This window comes from Ruditapes philippinarum, unplaced genomic scaffold (genome assembly GCF_026571515.1).
Source record: "Ruditapes philippinarum isolate M1 unplaced genomic scaffold, ASM2657151v2 ctg2267_1_1_1_1, whole genome shotgun sequence".
Lineage (NCBI taxonomy): Eukaryota > Metazoa > Mollusca > Bivalvia > Venerida > Veneridae > Ruditapes > Ruditapes philippinarum.
This window is the reverse complement of record NW_026852227.1, coordinates 1-11,271: the sequence shown is the minus strand read 5'-3', so window position 1 is coordinate 11,271 and position 11,271 is coordinate 1. Positions and strand designations below refer to the sequence as shown.

The 11,271-nt window shown below is 31.6% G+C and overlaps 2 protein-coding genes across 2 annotated transcripts; both read left to right on the top strand.

Moving 5' to 3' along the window:
* Window positions 1-55: 55 nt before the first annotated feature.
* Window positions 56-4,799, top strand: LOC132753095 (trichohyalin-like). The gene is made up of 2 exons (XM_060743519.1): window positions 56-173; window positions 927-4,799. The coding sequence occupies exon 2, from the start codon at window positions 959-961 to the stop codon at window positions 2,279-2,281; it is 1,323 nt and encodes a 440-aa protein (XP_060599502.1). The 5' UTR covers window positions 56-173; window positions 927-958; the 3' UTR covers window positions 2,282-4,799.
* Window positions 4,800-7,375: 2,576 nt separating this feature from the next.
* Window positions 7,376-11,240, top strand: LOC132753138 (tropomyosin beta chain-like; the record flags this gene model as incomplete). Its single annotated transcript, XM_060743583.1, has 7 exons — window positions 7,376-7,446; window positions 8,181-8,256; window positions 8,664-8,923; window positions 9,254-9,332; window positions 9,666-9,734; window positions 10,126-10,263; window positions 10,802-11,240. Coding segments are annotated over exons 1-7 (1,132 nt in total), but the record flags the coding sequence as incomplete, so codon positions are not given.
* Between the last annotated feature and the right edge of the window lie 31 nt (window positions 11,241-11,271).

Genomic DNA, 11,271 nt, shown 5'->3' with positions numbered 1-11,271 from the left:
GCAGATATGGACTAGTGCTGTAATGAAATATGATATGAGAGGTATTCAATCATAAAATATTTTAAAAGATATATTATATTGGATTTAGATTGATATTGTATTATTATATTTGACTCAGATAAATATTGTTGATCGAAATTATATAATTTAATAAAGATATACATGCAATATTGGTGAGTATTGTACATTAATTATATTTTTGTCACTACTGAGTTTTACAAAATATTAGTTGATTTGTGAGATTTTACGTCTTTTTGGACTTGCGTTACATCGTCAGCTGTGTATAATCTTTTTAAACGGCGGTTTTATATAAACGTTTACACTAAAAAATCAGAAAACTTTATTATGTTTATATATTGGTTATTACACATTATTGTCTTTCTGACACTTGAAGAATTATAACTTGCAGACTTTATACATGTATATTGTTTTTGCACTAATAATTGATGTAAAATTGACTTTTACACAAAGATTTCATATATTGGATTTTACACTAATTATAGACACGACAACTTTATATATTGTCTTTTACACTGTATCAACGACTTCATATAATCAGTTTTAAGCTCTGAAAATGGACACGACGACATTTCTTATATTGCTTTTCACACGGATAATTGACATGACGACTTCAAATATTGGCTTTTACAAAAAGACTTCATATATAACACTAATTAATTGACACGACGACATTTTATATTGACGTTTACGAATATGCTTCATGTATTTGCTTTTATACTTATAACTTGCAAACTCTATATATTGGTTTTTAGACTGAAACTTGTCACGACTTTATATCATGTTTTCTTGCAATAAAATTGTCAAGACGACATCATATATAGGCTATTGTACTGATAATTAACCTGGCAACTTTACTTAATTTTTTTCTACTCTTAAAATGACAAGAGCTAGTTTTTATTCTTCAGTAAGAAAGTTGAAGATATTGAGGACATAATGCATGCATCTAGAACTTCTTGAGAAAGTGAAGCTCATATATCTGACCCATGCAATCATGACGCAAGTGTCACGTTATCCTGACATTATCGATCAAAAGATGGAGCCACCACCAAATTATTCCGATATAGACAAGCCTGAAAATATGAGCCAGAATATGTCAAACCTAGATGATAAAATAAAATCATCTCTCGTAGAGTTAGAAGGTGCAAAGCACGATATTGGGAAAGTGAAAACCATCAACAAAGGTTTAGAGAAGAAAATACAAGAAGCGAAAAAAGACCTCGATGCCCTTCGTCAGAAGATAGATTCATTGAAAGTAAAGCTCGGTTTGTCAAATACAAGTCTGGGCAAAAGTAATGATGAAAAAGAAACAATGAGTACAAATCTAAATGAATCGCAAGTTCTTGTTGCTCGTTTAGAGGAAAGATTATCCGCCTTAAATTCCGAATTGGATAAGATGAGAGATCCGGCAAATCCAGAGAGCAACATGAGCATTCGTAAACATATTCTTAACGATAAAAAGGAAATTAAAAAGTTGAAAGTTGAAGCTGAAAGTGAACGAAACAGTCTTGAAGAAGATACTGAAACAGCTAAAGCCAAAGACGCCGAAATAAAAGCATTAGAAAAGGAATTAGCAAAGGCGAAGGAAATGCTTAAGATATGTGAAGAAGAAAGGGAAGAAGTTTTACACGAAGAGGAAGAAGAAAAGAAGCTTAAGGAAGAAATGATCCGAGGCTATAAACTCCTAAAAACAGATAAGAAAACTTATGAACAGAGACTTAAAGAAGCGAGAATTAGACTTGGTGTTAAAACATCGGGTAAAAATGTAAATTTTAAAGTGCTTGGAGATATGAAGACAAGAGAAAAGGACTTAGCAAGACAACTTAACCAATATGAAAGGAAACTAAAAGAGGTCAATGGGGAATTAGACATTCTGAAGAATCAAAATAAAATGAGCAAAACGGCGATGTCCATAAATAAATATACAAAAAGAAACCTAAAAGATAGTGATTCAATTAGCATGGCGCAAAGCGGACTTGGCCCAGTTAAGTTCGGGTCAAAAGTGCCCAAAACCCAACCAGAAAAAGGAGCTTTGTCAAATCGATCACGACTGTCAGAGTCGGATAAATCAAGGACAAAAGGCGGTGACACAGACAGATCAAGCAATGCGTCATTTCCACAAAAGAACAAAGGTTCAACCTCGCAAAAGGACAAATTAATAGTCGTTCCAAGGCAGCAACAAAACATAAGTAAGGGAGACAGGAAAAATTCAACATCGTTCGTTCCTCCACCGAAAGCTAAATTGAGAGGAAATGTATCGTGATGTGATTTCATTAACTCTTTATGTAAGACACATGACAAGCTACCATTAAGAATTGAAATATTGAACTGGTCGGTTTTGTCTTGAAAATTAACAACAAAAATAGTGTGGAGCGAGGTGTTTCTTTGTTGATCTTTGTCAATATAGCTCAGTTATTTTTCTTTTTTTTTTTCATTTCTTTTTCTCTTTCTTCAAAGAGGCGTCCTCTTCGAGGATAAAGGGTGCAGAATTTTGTAACAATGTTTTGTAATAAAACTCTTAAAAAATTAGCATTGATCAAGATATTAATTTACTTCGTATTTAAAAAAAGTAAAATTTACATAATGAAACATAATGTAGCTATCTTATATGCATCTTACAAAACGTATTTATATATATATTCTAATATGTATACATGGTGCGACAGATTTCCAAGCATTATCATGAAAACACCAAGCATGGTATATAATTTATGCGTACTGGTTAAAATGTTCGGAGTCCTTTAAAAGCCATTTATCACATAAATCTGCTGTTTTAATCCCAAACAATAAGTTGAAATGAAATTTATTGAACAATCTGGTTTGTCCTTATTTATCATGCCATATTTCCCGGCGTAGCTTTGACCAACAAATAGGCCAATTTAATATTTTCAAGGGAATGTGTCCGTGCATTTGTATTTGTTCTCTTATACACAAAACACTTTTTTAGTTTAACTGCGCCCAACCCCATCCCCCACTCCGCACACCGTCGCCACTATTTGCACAATTTGTAAAATGACACAAAACTTTGATTATATCTAACTAGTTAAAACAGTCCTTTTTTATTTGAATTTCAATCATATTTTTATTCATACTGAATCGTATTACGTAACAATACACATGGATGTTATTCAATGAAATACAAAACGAACATTTTAAAAGAAAAGAAAACGGAAGTAGTTATTGCATGTAATTTTTATAGCGCTGTGATCCTCATTAACCATTAATCACATGTTGCCAAAATCATTTAAGCTTCCTACATATGTTCTGTTAAAATGTATAATTTAGTTTTAAGTAGTCTACATAACTACCGTTTTCAATATTGTAACTATTCAAGCTGTGCCATTGTGCTTCATACTAATAATAAACTATGTCAAAAACACTTAAGACAACATGTGACTTTCTGTGTATTTTTATCTGTCATAATCTGTCACATAATATTAGACTTGTTTTTGCATGAATTTTATATTATAGAAGACTCCTCCTGAACGATTAATTTGCTTCATTATTTTTTTAAAAAAGAATGTAAGTTGGAACAATGATTTTTTTTACCAGATCATCTTGTACTCGTAGAAAACCGTCGCAAATCTTGGTATTGCAAATCTAACAACGTATTACCGGCGTTCAGAAACTCATGAATGAAATTGGCTGGGAATCCCTAGAAAAAAAGACAAACACAAACTTATTATTTCTTTTTTTGAACCACATTAACTTTCTGATCTTGTCCCTCCGTTAATTGGCAGTGAGCATCGTTACCCTCTTCGGAACGTGGACGACACACAATATATCCGTACAAATACAGAATTTTACTTTAAATCATTCTTACCTTCTGTTATTATGGATTTCAACTCTCATCCCACTACACTTTAAACACAAACTGCTACTACGTTAACATCATTTAAGCGAGTTCTAAATATTGATATGCCAAACTACGTATACCTGCCCATTTTCTTTGCGGTGAGCGTAAATTACAAATTTTTCATACAAGATAACGTACTAATTGCAGCCCACTTTCTGCTGACTTATTTGATAAGAACATTACCGACTCTCCCTTGTGTGAATGGGGTGCGAGAGAAAATGCTTATCACTACTTTCTTGAATGCCCTAAATATACTAACCTTCGGTCTGAAGGACTATTTCTCAATTTTGTAATCCTTCCATCAATGTCATTCTCTCCGGTTCCACCACTTTACCTTATGATTCTAATGTATCAATCTTCAAATCAGTTTAAAAAAATATCCGAGATACAAAACGATTTCAGTGTAATTAAGATCATAGATGTCTAAACATATTGGTTATTTATTAGACTATGCATATTAGTTCCTCAATATTGTTCCATCAGTGTTCATCCATTTCCTCCTTCCTTTTTCTAATACTTTTTTCTTTAAATATTCAGTGTATATCTATTTTGTGTATCTGCTAATATACAACTATAAGCAATCAAATAAGATATTATTTTGCTTCTTTTTGTTAGATTCTGAAACGAAAAAAATACTAAAATAGCACTTTGTCTTCTTGTACAGGGTTGCTTTATTTTTCAGTCATTTTTTCTCTTTTTTCCTTTATACTGTTTGCTCTTATATGTTGCATTTTAAAAGAATTGACTATTTGAATACTTCAACTAACCGTTGTGTATGATAATGCCATGAACTGTGTTAATGTAAATTATTTTAACTGGAAGAGGACACTCATAAGCTTTATAGCTTTCTGCATAATCCCAAAATGTACTTTGTAAATATTTTTCACTTGTTAAATGTTTTATTGAATAAATACGTTTAAACCAATGGACAGTAACTTCATTGTAATGTATTTGCCCTTATTTACCTAAATATCAATATACCAAACAAATTATAACCTAATTGTAATGGGTCTCTGTCATCATCACAGCAATCTAGAACCACTAACGCCGGATAATACTATGTGTAGAATATGTATTCATTGTGGTAAAAACTTTATTTTGACTTTTAAAGAGATCAGAAAATTTTAAGCAATATTATTTACATACAAATGCTTTTAAAACTGAAATATTTCATGAACTGTAAGGATAAGGCTAAATTTAAAAGTATAACTCTTCTTTGTGAGAATATATTGTCAATTTTTCTTATTGCTATACATGATCATAAAAGAATGAATAATACGATGGGTGATCGATAAGTATCCGAAAAAGTTATATATTCATAAACTTATCTAAATGAAATATTCAACACTGATACTATAATATATTTGTCTGTAATCCGACAGAATAAATTAAACTAAATGTAGTTGTATTTATTCATAATCAACAGTAACTACGTGTATTACTATGGTTAACATCGATTGGAGCACAAACGTTCACGTCGGTCGGAGAAGTAAGAAATCACACGTTGTCGATCGGTTGAATATAAAGGTTGCTTCACATTGTTAATTCCTAACTCCGTCTCATTTGTAAGACCAAAGATTAGTGGGAATGTACATTGTCACGAAGGTGTTGAAATCGGCCATCAAGTTGCTACCTTTTTTTCTTCACTTGATAACTTGAAATTATAATAGATTTGTCGTACAAAATGAAGATATCAAAGTATGATGAAAACATTAATATATCAACACCTTTTATCAATACTTATAGTTATCGTCAAATAGTTTGGTACAACATAGAATATATGTCATGTAACATATATAACTAACATTTTCTGTGACTATCCATCCTGACGGTACTACATGAAACAGAAACACACGTCTGAGCTATCTTACTGAAAGCTTCTGTGCTTCCACTAGCTTGAGGTCCGACGAAATATGAATATGGCTTTCATGTTTATACGATATTCTCAATTATGTTGTATTCTTCCGTGCACGTGCGTTCATGTTGAATAATTTGTTGATATATAAAATATTTGTGACCAGGTAAAAGTTAAAGACTCAAAAGTGCATTATTCTTAAAAGGAGATTTATTCATTGACTTGAAAATGCGCACGCACGCACACGTAAGTTTTTAATCTAGGACATTTGAATGAATTAGTAAGTAAGAATTTTAGTGGCATGTAAAGGATTCCGTACCCGTAACACAAATTTGTATTTAGTACATTAAATAGTAAAATCAAAAAGGTTTAAAATGATATAGGAAAATATGGTCGGACTGTTATATACAGATAAAGAGTTCACTTCTTTAGTTTAAACAAAAGAATTTTAAGAACGCCTCAATGCACGCCAACGCATTAAAATAATGCCCTCTCAGACAATTGAAGACTTTTAAAAGTTGTGTAAATTTGATCATGTGTTTTTAATAATCCAAAATGGCAGACAAAATGCTTTGGATATCGATGTAACGATTTGAAGTTATGTCGAGAAAAGAGAGGAATATTTCTTTGGTGCTTTAAATATAAGGTAGGATTTTATTCAAAGTACTACGTTGATAACAAAATACATCGATAGTCCTTAAAACTATTTTGAAATTAAAAGGCAATTAGATATTTCAGTTGTGATATAGTAATAAATAGTATTAATAACATATTAATAAAACTAATAAATGGTAGGTAAACCAACACAGGCCTATTATACACATGCATGTTCGTAATGAATGATGTGCCTCTGACATGTTTATTTCGGTTTTTTTAACTTAATTTGGATCATTTCATGTTAAAAAGCCATCCAGGTGGCTAACGTCGGTGGTTCTACTCAGGTGCCCGTTGATCCTGAAAAAAAATGCAGAGGGGGCATATGAGGTCTTCCTCCACCAGTAAAGCTGTAGTCGACATGTGACATCAACGACGCAAACCCAACTAGAGGTGTCACGTTTATACGTTTAAACGGGTTCGGTCGTTTTTTAGCAAAAAAAAACAACAAAAAAAACCCCAGAAAATTCAATTACTGGTAACCGAGGTTGGTATTTCATAAAGGGGCGAAAATATTTTGAAATTGATTCTGAATATTGCCTTGGTTTTTTATAACAAGAAATGACAATTGTTTGAGTTTTAGTTGTACTCAACAATGTATTTTTTTCCGATCTGATTGAATACAGTACGACCCTAGCGGAAAATAGTAACTCCATATTCAGAAATGTATTGTTATTATTTTGAGTACAACAAAATACGAACAAAATGGCATATATTGTCATAAAGAAACAAAGTTAATGTTGAAAATCTAAGGATTTTATTGGTACGGTCGGTTAAATGTTTAACACGATTATTACGTCGTTAGCATTTTCTTTAACCTTGACACCCCTAGAAATAAGTGCTATGTACATCTGAAATTATGTACAGTGTTTTACACATGTTTGAATCTCCATCTTATTTCAACACAGGCACAGTCAGCATATAACGAAACAGTCGGGACGATAGATCTACTTTAGTCTACAACAGATACATGTCATTTTGACAGGAGAATTATGGGAACTCAAAATAAGAAAGGAAATAATGCACTAGCTAATAAAATGTCCGATCTTGAGGCGGCGTATAGGTATATTATTTAAATATTTATTTATTTATTTATTTATTTATTTATTTTTTATTTATTTATTTATTTATTTATTGCTTTTATGTACAAAGTTGATACATTCATTAGAGTTCATGTAATTTATTTTTTTTACCTTTTAGATTAAGTTATTATACATTTATTTATAAGTGAAACTTTTGAAAATACTTTTGCCAATCTCATATTTTTCCCATGGATTTCGGCTTGCAGATTTTTGATTGCCTAAAGAAATAGAAAAAAAACCCAAAAACATAAAAATTATTCCAATTTCTAAACAATCTCTTCTCACCTTTATGCTCTTGAATTCTGTTGTAGTAATAATAATAAAAAACATCCATTGTTGGCTCTAGTGGTAATTTTACGATAATGGAGTGTTATATAACTTCTATAAATATTACACATGCTTGACAATATGTGTGTATGTATTAGGGGCTTAATGAGGGTTCATCCGCCCTTTCAGGCACCGAGAGTGCGGACAGTTCACCTAGCATGTCCTTTAAGGGTATTATCTACAAAAAGGTGACCTATAAACTTTGAATTCAGTAATTCACTGAATTATTCTAGTCATGTATGCAAGTCAATATGCTAAAAAAATGAATATATGGTGTTTTATTCTTTGATTTATGCAAACAGAAAAAGAAAAGCGCCATGCCATTGATTTTAAAACGAAATTATAATAGTTTATGCAGTTGCTTTAAGATGCATTATTTATCTACTAGGCAAATAAGTGAAAGGGATCAATATCTTATAAAGAATCGCCGCATAGATGAACGGGACGAGGAAAGAGAAAGGGACGTAATCAAATTTAAATATATAGTAAGAAGTTAGCTAAAGTTGTTCTCCTGTAATGAAGGAAAAAACAAAACAATAACATTTAGCAAATATACATGTATGTCCCGCCGTATATAGGTACCCGGGGACACAGCATGTAATTGCTTACATATATCATTGGAACATTTTGTATAATCTTTCTCAATAGTGATTTTGCAACTTATTCTTTACATGATAAAGATTCTTAAACAAAACCTATTGCACTTACATTTGACAAGACCAAAGTAAATTATTTCTTCTCGATTTTATTTTACTGAAGATATGTTCGAGCATACAACCATAATGATTTGCATTATAGTAATAATACGATGAATTAATCAGAATGGTAATTGAAAAATATCTTTTTTCATACTCTTGAATGTTTCATTCAGGTCAATAAGCTGGAAGAGAAACTTAAAATAGCTAGAACCGATGCTGAAAATGCGAAAAGAGAGCTCAAAAATGAACTTGAAGGTCGTAGAATTGTAGACCGGAAGTTAAAAACGTCAGAAAAAGACAACAAAGAGCTAAGAAATAAACTAAGCAGTCTTAGGGTGAAACTGGGTGTTGCAAATGCTAACTACAATGTAGGTAGACATGAGACGGAAGAATTAAGAAAGAACCATCAAGAAAATCAAATTCAAATTGCAAGGTATGTCATGTCTGTTTTCAGTTTTCATGTAATAAGTTGAATAGATTATCGGTGTTTTCCTCTTTTCTTTTTATTTTGTTTTAACTGCTACACATTCTTATAATATTTCTATTTTCTATAACAAACAGAAGTCGGTGGCCAAACAGTGCTTCGGTTATCGACAACACTTCAAAAAGAAGTGCCTTAATTTGAAAATACATTTCTTAAAGATATATGTTATCATTCTAGAATCTGCAAATTAATTATTATTTACGTGCAATTATTCTTCTAAACTAGCAAAAATCGAATATTTGAATAAGTTTTATATGAGTTTTTGAAACTATATTTTAGGTTGGAGGAACGACTGATAGCAGCAAATACTGAAAGGGAGAAATTAAAACATCCTGATAACCCAGATGGCAGCGAAGAGGTTCTTTATAGCAATTACATAATGTTCTTTTAAACGTTTTTTGTATAATTCATAATAAAAACATTTTATCGTAAAATTGAAATGTCATTTCCAAACGTAATAAAAGAACTATTCATCGTGCAATATAAAGATCACCTCCTGTGTGGCCGCTTGAATGAATAATAATAATCTATTGTGCAAATTTTAGAGACGCATGTTTAACAGTAAACATGCTAAACGTTATTTTTCTCAAGTTACTTCTTTAAGAACTGATTTTTCCCAGAGCCCCACCTTATTGTCTTACATAATGGACTATTTTTCACAGTTTCTCTTTTACTTTAATATGTGTTACAGGTCCAAAGAAGGCTCGATTCAGACAAGAAAGTGTCAAAGAAACTAAAAACAAAGATTGAAAGACTAGAGGTTGGTGTTGCACCAGAAAATATGTATATCAATAGGATACTAGTTTATGAAATGTGATGATAATTCTATAAAATTTAGTTAATGCGCTATGATATGAAAATTTTAACATGACAAAGCACGATTGAAACACTGGAAATGTGATTATGACACTAGAAAGAATGTGATTATTCAAGATGAAAATAATGTTACTTTAACACCGAAAACGATATTTTTGCAATATAAGTTATTTAAATTTAAAAGTAAAAAAAATGCAATACAGACCTTTTATTTACTATACATTTGCTACATGACTAATTGTAAACATGACTGTCTTCCCTTCTTATTGCAAAATTAGTTGAATTGTTAACATATACAATTGTATCTTTTACAATACATATTGTTATCATTCTAGAATTTAAGAGAAGAGGATTTACAAGTTATAGAACGGAAAGAGGAAGAAAACAGAATGATGGCCGGAGAAATTCATAGATGTCGCTTGGAAATCGCAAATTTGCAAAATGCACTAGAAATGGCGGAATTGAGCATTCAGGTATCTATATCGATAAAAACGCCATTTACATGTAGTTAATCTATATCTAAAGATTTCTTTACGAAAACAAAAATACCGGCATAAAACTAGTTCCGTCGTTAACCGTATTTCCTTTAGTTCCAATGAAACGATAATTTATTTCATAAAGAATCTATTTTAGTTCGGTTGTGTAGGACGTTATGAGTTTATAGACACTCTCTCGAATCCGTTCCTGGAACAAACAAATACTTAGCAATGAGTGTAGTGTTACTTGATCAGTGAGCACTGATTTGAAAAGATGACTATGTGCTGCTAAAAAGAATAGTTGAAACAACAATTCGTCGAATGTCTTCAACCTGATGTTAAGCACCTAAAACAGTTAACAAACCATTGTGATTTTTTTTAATTTGACTTATCTCCTAGTGAGTTAAAACGGTGTATAAAACCAGCCGCATTACCTTACGAGCAGTAGTATATTGATAGTCGCTAAATGTAATTTAATAGTTCTGATTCTTGATTCTTATCAAAGTTGAAAAACATGATTTAATTTACATTACAGAATGAGAGAGCAAACAGAGAAAAGTTCGAGAGACAGAATATAGCTTTACGGCAAGACAAAGCCAACTTTGATGCCCAGATACATCAATTTAAAGTAAAACTAGGAATAAGTCAGGCAACTAAAAACGTTAATGTTAGACAAGCAGTTGAATTACGTCGAAAAGAGGATGAGCACCAGCAAGCAGTTCTAAAATTAGAACAAAAACTTAAAAAAGCCAATGCAGAAATAGAAAGATTGAACACACGAAATGCAATGACTGGAAAAACTGCAAACTCTATGCAGGAACATAAGGGCAGAGTAAGCAAATTAAAACATAAGTTTGGGCCGGCATTTCTTACACCAAGGGGAACTGAAGGTACAGAAATAATCTCCGGCTGGTCCCCAAACAGGACATCATCAAGAGTTGAGAAGGACGGATTGAGTTTAAAAAGTGTTGAAAGTTGGAAGAAACAAAAACATGACATTTCCAA

Coding starts and splice junctions, on each gene's coding strand:
- LOC132753095 (XM_060743519.1), top strand. CDS start 959: ATGCATCTAGAACTTCTTGAGAAAGTGAAGCTCATATATCTGACCCAT.